This window comes from Typopeltis vanoorti, chromosome 7 (genome assembly GCF_054136105.1).
Source record: "Typopeltis vanoorti isolate ZY-2024b chromosome 7, IOZ_Tvanoo_1.0, whole genome shotgun sequence".
NCBI lineage: Eukaryota > Metazoa > Arthropoda > Arachnida > Uropygi > Thelyphonidae > Typopeltis > Typopeltis vanoorti.
This window is the reverse complement of record NC_143555.1, coordinates 123,040,734-123,060,109: the sequence shown is the minus strand read 5'-3', so window position 1 is coordinate 123,060,109 and position 19,376 is coordinate 123,040,734. Positions and strand designations below refer to the sequence as shown.

General features: G+C 36.7%; 1 protein-coding gene across 4 annotated transcripts in view; it reads left to right on the top strand.

Moving 5' to 3' along the window:
* LOC150105013 (sushi, von Willebrand factor type A, EGF and pentraxin domain-containing protein 1-like) overlaps positions 1-19,376 on the top strand; it is a 344,216-nt gene that overhangs the window by 138,655 nt on the left and 186,185 nt on the right. For all 4 annotated transcript variants that reach the window (XM_090396105.1, XM_090396104.1, XM_090396106.1 and 1 more), the window contains 2 exons: positions 7,244-7,382; positions 14,235-14,386. In XM_090396105.1, the coding sequence (XP_090252231.1) occupies positions 7,244-7,382; positions 14,235-14,386 (291 nt within the window). The remainder of the gene's footprint in view (positions 1-7,243; positions 7,383-14,234; positions 14,387-19,376) is intronic.

Here is a 19,376-nt window from a genome sequence, read left to right as displayed (position 1 = left end):
GATGCGTGGTGATATGTCATCAAATCCTATTGCTTTATTGACATCAAGTTTATTTATTTCCTCAATTTACACTTAAGTTCCTCATGATTCCACCCTGATCAGGATGAAATACCCTTATAAATTGATTTCTTAATTTTGGGTTCGAAAAAGTAGGGTTTGTCTTATACACAGAAAAATATGGTACATTTCACATAGTATGCTGAAGAGACAATGATTTGATCAATGGTTATTCTACTGGCCTGACCTCTAGTGAAAATAAAATAAAATTACAATAAATAAATGAAATAAAATAAATTAACTACATCAAAGCTATATCCTATTTAAGACAACATCAGAGAAACATTCTTTCATATAGATAGTTTTGTTACAGTAAAAAAAGATGTCCTAATTTAACATGACAATTGTTATATTAGATTTAGGATCCTGGATTATCTATGGTCCTATTTATAATTAACTCTTAGGGAGAAAGGTTAAGTGGGTCATTTATTTATTTTAATTTTATTTTATTTTCACTAGAGGTCAGGCCAGTAGAATAACCGTTGATCAGATCATTGTCTCTTCAGCATATTATGTGAAATGTAATTTAGCTTGTCTCTGTATGTATATACTCCAGATTTTGACCTTAACATGAAGGTCTAAATGTCAAGAAATTAAAATAATTATTTATAACACGGTTTTAGAGTTCATAATTTGTGTAAAATGAATGCTGATCATCATTTAACACTAAATGAAAGGAGAAATAACAGTAATTGTTATTATTATTACCCTAAGACCCCCTCCCCCATGGAGTCATAGACTCATCTACTTCTTTTAAACTTCATGAAGTTCTCCAGAATCATTGATTCAATCAATAAAGGATGTTCAAAATTCTGTTATGGCATAATTGCAAATAAAGCAATAGCAGAACCATACCTGAATTACCATGCAAGAGTAATGGCTAACAGAGAGATGATGGTTTCCTATTTGTTGCCACTGGAGTTCATCAGGGAGACTGGTACCATATCTACTATTTGTTTTCAGACCACCAAGAAATGAGTATGGAATAATTTTCGAGATTTGACAGGCTCTGCTTTGCAGATGTGCTAATTGACTTCCAGCATTCAAGCTATTCAAAATTAACTAGAAAATTTGTAAAAATGCAACATTAATTGGATTAATATCAACAGCAATATAACTAGTCCTAAAATTTTATAAAGAAAAACATTAAGCTAAACTACTATGGAAATAGATTTTCAGTATCTTGGTTTCTACATTTACATACTGAAAAAGAGCATGAATATTATTATTATTATTATTTTATTTATTTATTTATTTTTGAGAAATGATATTTCTCAAAAACAGCTAGATCTACTATGTAGGACCAATCCCTGAATATAAAACCGATTAAGTACTACTATATTAGTAAATATAAACAAAAATGATTAGAACATCTAAATCAAATAGACAATAGTAGACTGCCAAAAATACTATATGGATATAAAATAAATGGAAAAGAAGAATTGGAAGACCAAGAAAGTCATGGCATGAGACTGGAACAGACCATTTGGCCTAAAGTTCATGATAGGAAGAAGAGAAGCAGAAGATACCTTAAATTTCATAAGCCTAATTAATCTGGAAATCTAGTCTCATCATCTTCTAGTCAAACCATATTTACATTCAGTTACCAGACATGGAACATCACTACTCAATGCACAGTTAATCATTATTGGGATCTGTATGGCAAGACCATATCCTCAGTAGTGTAATTCTTGAAAGCCAGCAAAGATTAGAAACAGTCCAGAAGCTTGGGTTTGGGACACCAATTTAGACATTCACCCTTACCTATGTTCAATCCTTGTTCTCTACAAATCGGCTAGTGGAAACAAGAAAGACAAAGCAGTCTGGTTCTGGTAAAATACTTATAAGCTCTGTATTACTAAAATCTCAGTATTTCTAGCCTGGCTCCCACTGATAAGACCTCAATCAAGGTCGAAACCGGTCTGGGTAGTGGCCCCTTGCCTTTAATACATACCATCATACATCTCCTCCAGGATATGTGCTTTGCATTAAGGGTAAATATTAAGAATAGTGATCAGAGCTTATCCACCTTTTACCACCTTTTACCTTGCACTACGTGTGGGATCAATTAGACTTGCAATACTTGCAGGCGCAAACTTGACTTACTTGTCTGTTTGCTTACTTGGGAAATGGAGTAAAACCAGGTTTAAAATAGCTTGGTATCTTTAACATTTATTATACCCAAGGTAAAATACTTTCTAAAGACAAAGCAGTGTTAGCATAGTTTTTTGTGAAGATGGCTCCTGCACCAACAGACCTACCAATTATTATTATTATTATTATTATTATTATTATTATTATTATTATTATTATTCAGGCCTCCAAGGAGTCAAAAGACTCATCGAGGGAGGTCCTTCCTAAGACATAAAGTCTGTCAAGACTCACTGAGGGGAGGTCCCCCCTGAGAAACACAAAGTCTATCATACCACTCTTTAAACTCACTGACCGTTCTCGCTCCCACCACTCCATCAGGCAATGCATTCCACGGCTCAACCACCCTCCACACAAAGAAACCACTCCTTACCCTCTTGCTCACAGTTTCCTTTCGTAACTTCCAGGGATGGCCTCTTGTCATCACTCCTTCCCGCTGATCAACCAAGCGAAAGAACTCCCCAGTGTCAACCCTGTAACCACCTCTCAACAGTTTAAAAGTCTCAATCATATCACCTCTCCTTCTTCTATCCACCAAACTCTGCAGTCCACATTCTCTCAGCCGATCCTCATAACTATCCTTGTGCAGTCCTGAAACCATCTTTGTCATCCGTCTTTGTATCCTTTCCACAGTTAATTTATCCCCTTCAAATCCTGGGGACCAAATCTGAGAACAATAGTCCAAGTGTGGTCTGATCAGAGACTTATACAACGGAATGATAACCCTCTTATCTCTGCAGGTCAGTGTCCTTCTCATAATAGCAGCAATCCTCTGTGTTACCTTCACCACCTTTGCAATATGTCCCCTAAACTTCAGGTTTCTATCAATCATCAACCCCAGATCTCTTGTCTCCCCTACTTCCTCCAGTATAACTCCTCCCATAGAGTATGCAGCATCCCATCGATGTTTCCCAAACCTCAAGACCTTACATTTTGCTGCATTAAACTGACACCCCCATTCATTTGCCCATCAATCTAGCTTATTTAAATCCTCTTGCAGGGCTACCACATCTGCACTATTACTAATAATCCTTCCCAGCTTCGCATCATCTGCAAACAACTGAATATCCCCCTGCAATCCACTGGCTATGTCATTGATATAAAGGTTAAACAATATAGGTCCTAGTACTGAGCCCTGTGGGACCCCACTTGTAACCCTCTGCCTCCTGGAAACTGCTCCACCATACACAACTCTCTGATACCTATCAGACAGCCAATCCTGAATCCAGTTGACCAATCTGACATCCAGACCCATGTGCTGCAACTTAAATATCAGCTTATCATGTGGCACCCTGTCAAATGCCTTCGCCAAGTCTAAGAAAATTGCAGTGTATGCCTTTCCCTCATCTAATATATAACTGAACAATTTGGATCATCTTCATGTAAGACTTTCTCCATATATTTTTCTATTCATACCTGAATAAACATTGTATGTATTATAATTTAAATGGGTCTCATTTTCAATGAGACTAATGGAAAACTTGAGGTTCATATTGTCTTCCATCATTTAACCCAAATTGTTTTCTTGATTATAATTTTGTATTGATGGTGACTTCATTGTAAAGTTAACTGCAGTTTTTATTAATAAGTATGTTGTCCTTTTTTTATGTAGTAAAGTCAGTTTTTCAGATGTGTGAGATTCGTTACTAGTTTTTCTTGTCAGGTTTTTTTGAAGTGGTCTATTTGTTTGGTATCTAACTTCATCAATTTTAACTTTCCATCAGAGAAGTGTAGACAGGAAAAGAATGGGATGATCTGTGATCAAGAAGAAACAGAATTTGAAGAGGGGTTCTAAAATGAATAAGCAGAAAGGGAAATGGCCCCAGTTGAGCATGGAGAGATCACATCGAATGAGTGTTATCAGTGGAACTATCTGTAGATCCAGGAATGAGCTGTTGTGTTTATATACAAATTCTAGAAGTGTAAGAAACAAGGCAGATGAAATGGTTACACTGATTGAGTCTGTTCACCCAAAAATTATTGGAATAAGTGAGACATGGTTAGATGAGGATGACATCCTGACAGGAATAGAGATGGAAGGATATGATGTGTTTCGTGGGGATAGAAGGAGTAAAAGAGGTGAATGGAATGAAATACTTGGTTGGAAGTTGTTATAGACTAGGAAATGTGGATGGTAGTGACTATGAAATGTATAATCAAATTAGCCAAGCAAATAAGAAAAGAGTGATCATTATGGATGATTTTAATTATGGCAATATAGACTGGAATGATGAGATAGCAACTGGAAGTAAAGAAAATAAGTTTCTTGAGGGATAACTACCTCAGACGGTATGTAACAGAGGGCACATGAGGATTGAGGGTCTTGGATTTGGTCATCTCATTAGATGTAATTATAAATGAAGTGTCAAATCACCCATCAATTGGTGAGAGTGACCATGAGGTTGATTACTTGGGTGATTGCCAGCAGTGTGAGGAATTCTGTGAGAAATGGGTATATGTGGAACTACACGGGGGGGGGGGGGGGTGATTATGAAGAGATCAGGAGACAGCTTGCAGGAAATGAGGAGTTAGCAGGAAAAGAGATCAATGCAGCGCTTGGGGGATTTTCAAAAACAATCTAGTAGATGTAATGTCTAAATATATTCCAAGGGTGAGAAGGTTAAATAAGGTAGATGCGATACAGAGAAAAAGGGCATTATGGAGGCAGCATAAGAGAAGTGGAAATAACCAATTCCATGAGGACTACAAAGACCAGGCAAGGTGGGTGACTTGGTTGGTGAGGGTAGCTAAAGAGAAGTACGAACAGCAGTTAGCTCATGAAGCCAAAAAGAATCCTGAGGAGTTCTTTCGATATGTAGCCAGCAAAAGAAAGAGTGATTATGGAAGGATGACATTGATTGGAGAAAATGGTATAAAGACAGCTGTTGCAGAGGGTGTGGTAGAGATACTTAATGAGCAGTTCATAAAGGTCTTTCAATCTTGTGAATGTGAATGATGGGGAAGAGAGACTGACTGTAAGTGAGCAAGAGGTGTATGGGGAGTTGAGCAAACTAGATGTTAATAAGACTGTGGGACTTGATAATATATCACCATGTATTCTGAAGGAATGTGCCAGGGAGTTGATGCCAGCCTTGACACATTTTTTTAATACAAGTCTTGCACTTGGTGTAGTTCCTAAGGAGTGGAAGGAGGGCAAGATTGTGTCACTTCATAAAGGCGATAATAGAACTCAAGCATCAAACTATAGGCCTATCTGTGTGTCAGGTGTTGTAGTTGTTGGAGAAGCTGTTGAAGAAGTTGTTGTAGGATTCAGAATTGGGTTGATAACAATGGTATTATCTTTGATGGACAGCATGGTTTTGCTAAAAGGAGGTCATGTTTTAATAATCTACTTACTTATTACAATAAGGTGACTGCTTCCATGGACAGAGGAGAAGGATACACAATAATATACTTAGATTTTGCGAAGACTTTTGATAGATTACTGCATGGTAAGTTGATAATTAAACTGGAGAATGGGGTTGGATATTAGATTGATACATTGGATTGGAGACTGGCTATCTGATAGGTATCAACAAGTTGTGTATGGGGGAGTGATATCCAAGAAAAGGAAAGTTACTAGTGGTGTGCCTCAGGGGTCTGTTTTAGGACCATTGCTGTTTAACTTGTATATTAATGATATTGGTGAAGATTTGGATGGTGATATTCAGTTGTTTGCAGATGATGCAAAGTTGGGACAAACCATGAACAATAGAGAAGATGTTGTGGCCTTATAGGAAGACTTGAAGAAATTGAGTGATTGGGTACAGGAATGGGGATGTGAGTTCAATGTTGCAAAATGTAAGGTTTTAAAATTTGGGAAAAAAAATGGGATGCAGAATTTATGCTTGGTGTGGATATATTATCAGAGGTGGAGGAAATAGATCTGGGGGGTGATAGTGGATAAGGATCTCTGAAATTTAGGGGACACATAGCCAAAATTGTGAAGACCACACAAAGGCTTCTGGGAATGATGCGGAGGACACTGACTTGTAGAAGTAGGGAGATTCTTATTTCATTGTATAAGGCTTTGATTAGGCCACACATGGGCTTTTGTGCCTATATTTGGTCACCTAGTTTTCAGAAGGATGAAGCAATGTTGGCGAGGGTCCAGAGGCGACTGACGAAGGTAGTTTCTAACCTCTGGAATGTTGAGTATGAGGAAAGATTGATAAGATGCAACTTGCAGAGTCTGGTGGACAGGAGATAGAGGGGGGGGGGATATGATAGACACCTACAAGTTATTAAGGGGTTGTTATAGGATCAATGCTGGATAAGTTCTACAGAAAATAGTGGGAGATCAGGGGGAGAACCAGAGGTCATCCCTGGAAGCTGTATAAGGAGGGTATGAGTAGGGGAGTGAGAAGCAGGTTTTTTTTCATGCAGAGTTGTGAATGATTGGAATGCCTTGCCTGAGAGTGTGGTGTTTGCAGAGAATTTGACTGTGTTTAAAGCCTGGTCTGATGAGCTGTGTGTTTGATAAAAGGACCTCCTAGATGAGTCTTTAACTCCATGGGGTCTTGAGTAATAATAATCATAATCACCTAAGATAGCTTTAACTGTGCTAATCCATCTATTTCTTGATTTTTTTTCTTTCCATTGTTTCAATACTTGTTATTCTAGTCTTCCGTTTCTCATTCTGTTTAAATGACCATACAAACTTTAATTAGTAAAGTAAAAACGAGTAAAATTAGTAAAAATATTAAGGTTCCTCTGATATCTTCATTTTTAATATACTCTTGATGTCATCTGTTCACACCTAATTTTTTAAGACCTTTTGTACTGCAAATATTTCTTGAAACAACTTTTATTTCTAACTTGTAGAGCCATCTGTTAAATTGATTTGCATACTGCCATTAATTCTAATTCAGTGTTTTGAACTTTTTTTTTTATATTTAATATGTCTGTTCATCTGGTTTCTCATAATTTTCAAGCTCATATCTTTATAGATTTTTATGTTATGTTTCTTTAATTCATTTTTATAATTTAAAGTTCTTATTTGAGAATTATTTATCTTTTGTGTTCTTTTTTCTAGTGCAATTCGAATCTGATAAAGAAACTGCATCTTCTAAACCTGAAGACTGTATCAAATGTCCATCTAACCAAACAATAATACTGAGACAAGGACAATATTATATCTCGATGTCTGTTCCTTCATTTTCAGTCTGTCCATTGTAAGTATTTCTTACTATTGCTTAATTTTCATGACTTATATTAAAAGGCAGTTAGTACTATTCAAGGTTTCATTTGCAAAATTCGTGGAATTCCTTCATACTTAACTACAATATGTCAAATGTTGTTTAAATGCATTCATTGTCTTGCTCTTATTTCATATTTTCATAATGAATGTATTATCTTGATTCCTATCATCTCTGTTCCCTATCTCACTAAGCAAATTGCATTTCTTTGGTCTGTTCTCATGGTCAATATTCCAGTCTCAAGATAATCTTAATTGCTTGCCTCTCTCTCTCTCTTCATGTTATTTTCTTGTCTACTAGATTTAGGTAACTTTGTCTATGTAGCCTGAACAGTGCCATACACAATAGTACTTAGCTTTGTTTGTTAGAGGAACTTCAGGTAATACAGAATTTAAGTTTTTGTGTAAAATGGTATTCTGTATACTGTTTTCATTATAGAAGCAGTTCTGATATTTTGCAACTTGTCCTGCGAATTTTCTTATCCATTATCAATCTCAATTCCTTCTTCCACCTTCTGGAGTACAGTTTCATCTCTACCATCTCTTTCCTAAAGACTAAGCATGTGCTTGGCAGCACTGAAATGTTGGAAATTTCAAGAAAAGTTACCAAAGGAAAGAAACAACACTTAGAAGTAAAGGAAGTTTCAAGAAAGCAGAGAAAAAAAAAGTATATATATATATGTGTGTGTGTGTGTGTGTGTGTGTGTGTGGTGATTCTATGATTAGTACAAGTGAGTAGTGAGTTTTCTGGGAGTGTAGATTCGTAATGTCACGAATATGTAAGCAAGTATAATGAGTGAATGATATTATAGTCAGTTAGAATAAATGATTTGAGAGGGTCTGCCACAGTATGATGCATTTCTCCTATATAATTTACTGCATAAGTAAGTCAATTTGAAGTAGTGCCTTGACATGAGAAAGAAATTTGTTAATTTGTGTAGTGCAAGGTATTTAAAATTAGGGAGGATTGCAGTATACTGCCATCTGCAAAACAGGATCAGATTTGCACTCATTTGGAGAAGGTCATTGATTTACAGAAAGAAGAGGAGATAAGCCTTGTGGAATCCCAAAGTTAATTGCATAGTTTGAGGATAACAGTCCTTCCATCACACAGTGTACATATAAATAGAAAGCTGGAAATCCAGTTGCATACTTTCACTCCATATGGTGGTGTTTTAACAGACCTTATCCAATCAAATGCCTTATATATATATATATAGGTGGAAGTTCCTATAACAAAAGTTACAGCCAGTAACTTTGGTAGAGAGCAGAAGGCTTATCTATAATTTGCAAGTTTCTTTTAGTCCTTTCAAAACAGTTGCTGCTTATTGAAGTAGCAAGTGTTCTGGAGTATATCCCTTAGCCCACCCATACAGTATGTTTACTACCTCTCATAAGTGGAATCCACAAATGCAAACCATCAACTATTTTTCTATAATGATATAAGTCCATTTAAGTTTGGGTTCATTTATTTTGTGAAAATCCATATTCAAGAAGAATGCAGGAGGAGTATCATATTGTTATCATCATCCCAACACCCCCCCCTCCCATGGGGTCAAAGATTCATTGCAGGAGATTCCTTTCTCATACACACAGTTCATCGTACCATGCCATAAATACATTTAAATTCTTTGCAGATACCACACTCTCATGCAATACATTCCAGTCATTCACACCTCTCCATGCAAAAAACCTGCTTCTCACTCCATTGCTTATACCCTCCTTATACAGCTTCCAGGGATGACCTCTTGTCCCCCCCCCCCATTTCCCACCATTTTATAAAATATCTCTTCAATGTGAATCCTATAACAACCCCTTATCAACTTCTATGTTTTTATCATATCATCCCTCCTCCTATCCATTAGATTCTGTAAACTGTATCTTCTCAGCCTTTCTCTTCATACTCCACGAGAGACCAGAAACTACCTAAGACAATCACTTCTATATGCTTTTCAATATCTATTCATCCTTTTGAAAACCAGATGACCAAATCTGTGCACAGCAGAATCTCCTTACTTTTACAAGTCATATCATTCCTTCACATCATTGCCAGAATTCATTGTGTTGCATCAGCTGCAAACAACTGAATATCACCATTCAAATCTTCTCCCATATCATTAACATACAGGATAAACAGCAATGGCCCTAAAATAGACCCCTGAGGCACACCACTAGTGACTTTCCTCTTTTGGGATATTGCTCTCCCTATACACAACTTGCTGATATTTATCAGATTGCCAATCTCCAATCCGATGCATTAGTATAATATCCAACCCCATCTGCTCAACTTTGACTATCAACTTACCATGTCATAATCTATCAAAAGCCTTTGGAAAATCTAAGTATACTACTGTGTATCCATCTCCTTTGTCCAATGCAGCTGTCACCTTATTGTAATAAAGGGAGATTACTAAAACTTGACCTCCTTTTAGCAAATCCATGCTGTTCATAAAAGATAATTGCCAGCAAAGGTTGGTCGAAGGTTGGCTCAGTTAAGTAAGTTTGAGCGCGGTTAGTAGTTGGAAGGAGACCAATTGTTCGATGCTGTTGGCACACTCTCCCTCGATGAGTCTTTGGACTCCCTGGAGTTGTGAAATAATAATAATAATAATACCATTGTTGCCAACCCATTTCTGGATCCTGGCTTTCACCAGCCTCTCCGACACTTTAACCACAACAACACAGATAGGCTTTCCAGGTTTCCAACCTGGAAAGCCTATCTGTGTGTTTTCATTATAGGTGTAAGCGACTCAAATAAAAGCATTGCATACTGATTTTCTGTTTCTGATGTGCTTGTTCCATGAAATAAAACTCTCTAATATAGGAAGAATCTGGCTTAGTGGATGGAGTGTAATTCAAAGTTTTTGTTTCACAAGAAGTTTGATATTATGGAAAATATGGATGTGTGTTCGTCCCCATGTAGTTCTGATAGACTCTCTCCAGATTTGATCTGATTCCTGAAAGAAGCACTCTATTTGGGATGCTTTACTACCACTATTGATGCTTCTGCTGATGAAACAGCTTTTGGAATGCAAACTAAATTTCTGACTAATTTTCATGTTTAGGTTTAATAGAATGAAACATCACAATGAAAGAATTAAGGTTTAACCACCCAACTGGCTACATGGATAAAATATATCAAAAATATATGCAGATATCTAAAGGTTATATTGATTCAATTGACACTTCATATTTATTAATTACAGACATATATACAAATCAAAGCCAGTACAGTGGTTAATGATTCCAATATTTTGTCTGTTAAAGACATCTGGGATACAATATAAGAACTATAATATTGCACACAAAAATAAGTGGAAAATGTTAAATAGATGCCTGAAGTCCTGATAGGTAGCCCTGTCTGTTGAGTAGGAGATCTGAGAATTAGTTTTCCAAATCTTGGAAAGTCCACATCCATATTAAGATTTGGTTTGATTTTTATATCTGATTCCTAACTGACCATAATTATGTTGGTGGTAGATACCAGTGGTGGCTCATCCATAAGGGCTACAGGGCTGCATTGAATGCAGCTCCAGCATTGAGTATACTAGCCAGATTGCTGGAGCTGCATTCAATGCAGCCCTACAGCCCTTATGGATGAGCTGCCACTGGTAGATACTCGTGTTAAAGGCAGATGTTGACAGATCTTCCAGTTTGTCCATAACCTTGTGTACACCTAAAACTGAGAGGGGTGGGGAGAATTGATCTTTAGGAGAGTGTGTAAGGATGACTATCTTCATATGAGATTTGAAATCAATACAGAGAATTATTTCTTTAAAGTTTTACTATTTTCTATGAGGGTATCCTGGAGATAAATAACAGCATTACAGTAACCTGTATATTGAAAGGAATGAGGGATGCAAGAAGGAATAAGCATTTTAATTTTATTGGCATAATAACTACTGGATAGAAAGGTATGGCAAAAAAAAAAGGAGAGTCCAACTCTCAGGGAAGTCTGATTGGAACAGACGTAAAATGAGTGTGCTGCCCAGACTACACTACTTACAAGGATTATGACCTCACTAATTCCTAGAAGAAAAAAAATCCATTCTTAATGTGACCTTATGGTCTCCTGAATTAACTTAAAAAAAAAACCCTTTAACCCCCCCCATCTCAGAATATATATGGTTTATCCAAAATTCATAAAACCGATAACCCTGTCCTACAGCAGATGCTACTGTTTCCCCTTCTTTAAGCTAGCAAAATGGTTAAATCTTAACCCCCTACCCCTGCCATACTGGCTATACTTAATCTTATATACATATATAAAATTCTACTTACCTCAAATCCCTATTCAAAATTTAGTTTTAAGCAGTACAGATATCATAGCTTTGATGTTGCTTCTTTATTCACCAATATCCCCCCCCCCACACACACACACATTTTCTGACACCTTAACTTTACTTTAAAATAAGCACTTCTGATCATGGATCAATTTAAGTTTTTCATTGACACCACTTATAAACCAAGGGCACTCTCCTCATCTAGCCAATTTCTGTGAAAAAAAACATGCTTTCAAAACTGCTATTTCTAAACACAACAATTGCACATCTTTCCAATGGATGCTCATTCTTTCTTGGATTACAGAAAGCCTATCCACATAAGTAGATGCAGTCACAAACTTCCATCAGTTTCACCCCCCCACACACACACACACTCTCCTCCTTCCCAATAGTAGTAGAAATGTTTGTTAAGAGTAACCAAATTCCCCAACCTGAACTCTCCTTTATAAGTTGTACCTTCATAGTCAATAGCTACAATGCAAAAAAAAAAAAAAGTTTTTCCATGCATCACATATCTACAGTAATGCTATTACTGTATAGTAATAGCATTATTGTAGATATGTGATGTAATGATGAGGCACTATATGTAGATATAGTGCCTCATCATTACAGCTGAGGCACCTCAGAAAAGATAACAAGAACCGTAAAGAAATCTCTTCAATGCACTTCCTTCAGGCTACATATACAACTGACTGTCTTTATCTGCTCTCCTAAGGATTAACTGTATGCAAGGTTTCCCTTTCTTGCAACTTGTCATATTATGAACAGACTGGAATCTTGAACACAAATATCTACAGCAATTATGGTCAGTCAGATCTAGCTGAACATCATCACTTTGACACCTTTCAGAATCAAATGGGGAAAAAAATTACTATACTCGCTGCAGCAAATACAAAATTACTTTTTTTTTAATCAGGAGCAGATTAATAATCCCCATGCAATTTCTGATTGTTCAATAGTCTGGATGTGGCCTTATGAAGTGGAACAATAACCTCCCTATCCCTGCTTCTCAGTGTGTTGAACTCCATGTAATCTAGTGTTTTGGCCACTTTTGCAATATGCCTTCTAATTCAATTCTCTATCTACAATTATCCCCCAAATTCCTGCCCTCATCAATTTTCTGAAGTTCAATTCCATTAATATAGAATACAGTTTCAGATCTCTTCATCCTAAAATGCATGAATCTTATACTTTTCCATGCTAAACTGGTAGCTGTTATCCTTTGCTTATACTAGCAGTTTTTTTAAATTATCTGTAGGTTCTTTACATATTCATGGATTCTCACTCTTCCTAACTTTGTATCATCTGAATATAATATTTCCCTGTAAATCGTTTTCTCTCTCATTTATGTAAAAATTAAGCATCAAAGGACCAATTACTGAGTAGTCAGAAGGCAGGTGATTTGCACACCATTAACCATGTGCTTTTTTCTGGACAACTCCCCCCCCCACACACACTACTTTTTTTTGATATCTGTATTAAGCAACTCATTCAAATCACCAGCTTCATCTCCATTCTCATTTGCTCTAATTTAAGCAACAGTTCCATGCAGTATACTGTCAAATGCCTTTGCAAAGTCTAGCAGCATCAATGAGCAGTCATTTCCTTTATCCATTTTTCTTGTTGCTTTATTATAAAAAGTAAGCAAATTACTAAGGCAAGACTTCATCAATTTCCTGATTTATCCTCAAGGGGGGGGGGGGGAACAGGTGTACAGACTACCATGACAATACTACTTGTTTATATTTACATTATTGCTAATTTCTTATCAACAATTTCCCTCTAAATTAGTTTATTACTTTTCAGAACCCCAATGTTGTTGCATATAACATTTTGGTCTTCTAAAGTATTCCTGACTGAATCAAAACACCTAGACTTAGTCTTCCTCCCGGTCTTTTCCTGCTATCATAGTATCAAAAACCTGTTTTGCTAATCTTTCTTCATCCTATTTATCCTCACTGTCTTTTTTTTTTTTTTGCATGGAGAGTGGTGAATGACCAATGGATTGCCAGAGATGGTTGAGTGCTCTGACTCTGAATTACTAAGGAGAGGCGTGATAGGTATTATGTGAATAATTAGTATGGGTAATTTAATATTTCAAATTTTAATTTGAAAAAATTAAAAAATATAAACATAGATGGATGGAACACGTTCAAAGAATGAAAACAGAAAGATTACCAAAACAAGCCTTAAAGTACAAGCCATTAGGAAAAAGAAAACCAGGACGTCCTCTTAAACGATTCAACGATAACTTCTAAGGCCGGAACAGGCCATACTAGGCCTAAATCCTTGATACATATGATGATGATGATGATGAATTAGTATGGGCCTCCCACACTGAGTCTTCTGACTTCATTAAGATACCTTTAATGTTTGTTATTTCTTCCTCTGCACAGCGATTAAAAAGCAAAAAAAAAAAAAAACTGTTCTGATAATAGATACTTACCTGCTTTCAAATTCATAAAATTAGTTGAAAGATTAAAAATTTCCATTCTTATTCTTCAGTCTTTATTCATTTGCAAATGAATAATGTTGTTTTCTTTTAGTTTAGCTAATGCTCCAGGAAAAATCCATGTTGCAGTAACATCTGGGCCGACTCCTGGGAAACTTCTGACTGAAGGAGAATATGATGTTGAGATCCTGTTATGGAGAGCTAACAGAAAATTAAAGATATGCGAATATAAATTAACTATCCTAGGTATGGAAATTAGTTTTTTGTTTTTAAATATTTCTGATTCTAGTTATTCTAGTAGCAAGGCTTATACGTTGGTCATACATAACTGGTAATTAGTTTACGGAATTAACAACGCATATAAAGTATATTAATTAAAGGTAACTTTAATGAATAACTTCTATATTTCGGCAACATCACGTTGCCATCTTCAGGAACATAAAGATATGGTATGTGCACGCAGGCACTAACAAAAGCAAATGAGGAAGAAAGCAAGAAACTAATATTGTTCCTAAAGTCCTAATGGTGCCCTCTGGTGGGCTAATTTGGTTGTCTTGGCAGCTGGGCTGAAGTTCTCATAATGTAAGTCTCCCAAATTTGGGGTAGTTTCATGCACCCAAATTTGTTGAGGTTAGGAACGTTTTTTAGAGCTGCTGATGATTCCTTGAATAATCTTTCGTATTTAAACTTACTGCGGTGTATTATTTTTGTTTTCTTCCAACGAATTCTATGGTGGGTATCTAAGGCATAGTCTGCCAGCCCAGAGTGGCTGTACTGGTGAAACCGGATGTAGTCTTTGTGTTCTGAAATCCTGACAGGCAGAACAACAAATTGCAGAACAACGGACCTGGTGTATACCAGGTAGGTCTAGGGGAAGTGGTTGGTCTTTGGTAGAGTGGATAAGGGATGCCAACTTTTTATATGGTCTGTAACAAGAAGTAAGGTCATATGTTTTGAGGATATTGGTTATTTTCTCAGAGGTGCCCTGGATGTAGGGGATGGTGATAGATTTGGTGTAATCTTTATTGTGGAGGGGGGGGGGTTATGGTTTACTGGTTTTAGTATATTTTGGATTTTTTTGGGGTTATAGCCATTGGCTAAGAAAGTGTTGAGGATACATAAACAAAATGTGCCATTACGTCCCATAGTGGATGGCATTGATTCCCCCACATCTAAATTAGCCAAACATTTAGCCAAAACACTCACACACTATAGTGGCAACACACCATCACATATAAAAAACTCAGCCCACTTTAAAGCCAGTATAGAAAACCTCTCGCTCCAGCACACTGACATAATGGTCAGTTTTGACGTGTCCTCCCTATTCACTAATGTCCCACTCAAAGAAACCCTAGAGCTCATCCAAGCCAAGTTTCCTCCCGATATCTCAGCCCTATTTCAGTTCACAATGAACTCAGGCTATTTCGTTTGGCAAGGAAAGTTCTACAAACAGATAGAGGGGACAGCCATGGGTTCACCACTTTCCCCACCCTTGGCCAATTTCTTTATGGAGACCTTTGCAGAGAAAGCCTTAAACTCCGCCCCACAAAAACCCACTATTTGGCTTCGTTACATGGATGATGTGTTCGCTATTTGGCCACATGGCTCAGACACGCTCCACTCCTTCCTAACACACTTAAACAACCAACACCCCAGAGTCCAGTTCACCTTAGAAAAAGAGGAAAACAACACCCTCCCCTTCCTAGACACTTTAATCACTCGCCAGCTTGATGGATCTTTGGTTTTCTCTGTTTACAGAAAACCCACCCATACTGGCAGATACATTCACTAGCAATCCCCCCCCCCCACAACAATATGGGGTTATAAAAACACTATATAACAGGGCAAAATTAATCTGCTCAGATGACAAGGCCCTAACTACTGAACTAAACCACATCCTCAACACTTTCTTAGCCAATGGCTATAATCCCCAAAAAATCCAAAAAATACTAAAACCAGTAAACCACAACCCTCCCCCCCTCCACAATAAAGATTACACCAAATCTATCACCATCCCCTACATCCAGGGCACCTCTGAGAAAATAACCAATATCCTCAAAAAATATGACCTTACTTCTTGTTACAGACCATATAAAAAGTTGGCATCCCTTATCCGCTCTACCAAAGACCAACCACTTCCCCTAGACCTACCTGGTGTATACCAGGTCCCTTGCTGCTGCAAATTGTCCTACTTTGGCCAAACAGGCAGAACAACAAATATCAGGATTTCAGAACACAAAGACTACATCCGTTTCACCAGTACAGCTGCTCTGGGCTGGCAGGTCATGCCTTAGATACCAACCATAGAATTCGTTGGAAGAAAACAAAAATAATACACCGCAGCAAGTTTAAATACGGAAGATTATTCAAGGAATCATCAGCAGCTCTAAAAAACGTTCCTAACCTCAACAAATTTGGGTGCATGAAACTACCCCAAATTTGGGGGACTTACATTATGAGAACTTCAGTCCAACTGCCAAGACAACCAAATTAGCCCACCAGAGGGCACCATTAGGACTTTAGGAACAATATTAGTTTCTTGCTTTCTTCCTCATTTGCTTTTGTTAGTGCCTGCGTGCACATACCATATCTTTATGTTCCTGAAGATGGCAACGTGACGTTGCCGAAATATAGAAGTTATTCATTAAAGTTACCTTTAATTAATATACTTTATATGCGTTGTTAATTCCGTAAACTAATTACCAGTTATGGTTTTAGTTAGTTTAATGACGTGGTAATTGATAATTTGTTTCTTTCATTAGCCAATTGAGTTGGCAAATGAGTATTTCCCATACAGTTTCATCAGGGTGCAGTACAAAAGTTGAACAATCTGGAAACCCTTTTCTAGAGACCAAATAAAAAATTAAGCTATTGCAAACTTTTAGGAATAAGGAAATCATTTTACACCAGGTGATAAATTATGCATTCATTTTGTGCAATTAAGCCATTCTGCATGTCTGGGGTTGTTAGCCTTGGGGAAGTTCATGAAAACAAAAATTCAGAATTAGGTTGTCAACAGCAGCATTCTCTTCAGACAGCATGTGTTTGCTAAAGGAAGACTGTGCTTTAGCGATCTGCTTACTTCTTATAACAAGGTGACAAAAGCTTTGGACAATAAAGATGCATATGGTAGTATATTTAGATTTTGCAAAAGCCTTTGATAGGTTGCCACATGATATGCTGGTAATTAAATTGGAACAAATGTGGCTGAATAGCAGATTAATGGGCTGTAGTGGAGTTGGCTGTCTGATAGATATCTGCTGCCTGAAGAGAATGCTGCTGTTGACTATATAATTCTGAATCCTGCAAGTTGTGATGTTCCCAAAGAGCAGGTTTTGAGCCATTGTTGTTTAACTTATGTGATTATGATAATAGGAAAAGTCTGAATGGTAATATGCAGATTTTTGCAGATGACTTCAAGTTGGAAAGAACTGAAGAGTAGAGTAGAGCAGATGTGCTTTGTAAGACTGGACAAACTAGATGAATGAGCAAGTGAGTACTACTACTACTGTCTACCCACAGTTGAGAGGACCATAGCTGACAGAGTGCCAAGAAGAGTCAGTTCATGTTGAAGGGGAGAAAGAAATAAGGAATGTGCAAATTCTTCACCAACATGCAAAATCATGTGCTTTCTTGTCTGTTGAGGTACTGGCTTTTTGCTGTTGCTTTTTTGCACTGATTTTTTTCATATTTATTTGCATGATGGATCCAGTACTGTCAACAAGTTTTGGTGTTAAACCTTTCAGTAGCACTTGCAAAAGAATATTGCATAATGTGCTGAATTCTGCAAAAAAGAATCATTAGAAGGCAGTTTCCTTGTTTCAGTTTCTCAGCTTCCTAGCTTTGAGACTACCACCATATTATTGTGATATTAATGCTATTGAGTATTGGTCAGCTATGTTTGGACAGAAGTGAAGAATTTTATTTGTCATCGCAACATAACCGGGGATATTGATATGTCGAATCTTTTTAAGTTTTTCGGAACAGGCAATTAAAAGTATCACAGTTCAAAACTGGGAAAATATTTCTCTCATGTCACCTCATTGGAAAATATGTATTGGGACAGACAAAATTATCGAAGAATTATTCGAATCTTTGGTGATTAATGTAAGTGAAAGTGATGGTGATTCAGACACTGATTCAGATGACTATGAAGATTAAAAGGATTTGATAAAGATATTTTTTCACAATTTTATGCATGGTTTTGTTAAAGAGACAACAAGTCATAATTAATCAGTTTAGGACATTAAAGTGTCTGAGTTCTCGCAACTGTAATTTTAGAATGGATAAGTGCATTTGAAAAAAATGTCTGTTTTTCTGTATAACTTATTTTTTTATACAAACTTTCTTAAAAATAAATTTTGCTTACAATATTCTTTATTTTATATCTTTTTAAAATTTTGTTAATACTATATGTAAAATTTTCCAACCGTTATACAAGAAAAATACAGTCATCCCTTGACTTACGTCTGTTCGAGTTACGTTCGTTCGAAGATACGTCTGTGATCCCATAATGGAATAAATAACATTTTTGACTATACTTTCAAACAAGATGCAAGCGAGTGTAAAGTTAATAAGGTTTTTATTTAGTAGCAATGCATCATGCAACAATGCAGTGGCAACAGCTCATTCAGCAGAAACCTCCCTCGGCAGTCTACACGTCTTCAACAGTTCCTGTGTTGAATTTTGTTTAAAAAATAGGTTATTTGTGTATTTATCGTTTAATATTTTGCTTATTTTGTGCAACATGGCTAAGTGCCCATTTAAAAAACCTAGTGAAGAATCACAGAAAAAGAGGTGAGCAATTGATCTTGAAATGAAGTTGCAAGTTCAACGATAGTGATGAAACAACGACAAGGTCCTATCAGTGATTGGAAAAGCTACTTCCATCATGCATACAGGACCTGAACCAGAAGCGCATATCCCTTTAGCACTATGACCATGACTGCTAAGGCACTAAGTCTCTTCAACATGTTGAAGGAGAAAGTGCAATCCTATTATGACTATGAATTCAACGCTTCTTCATTTGATTGGTTGGTTCATGTGATTCAAGCAGCGTTTTGCCCTGCATAATGTGAAAATGTATGGTGACTCTGCAAGTTCCGATGAGAAGGCTGCCAAGGAGTTGGTGGAGAAATTAGATAAAATTATTTGCCACATCAAATATTTAATATGGATGAGACCTCCTTGTTTTGGAAAAAAAATGCCAGAGCAGACAATTCATCCACAAAAAGCT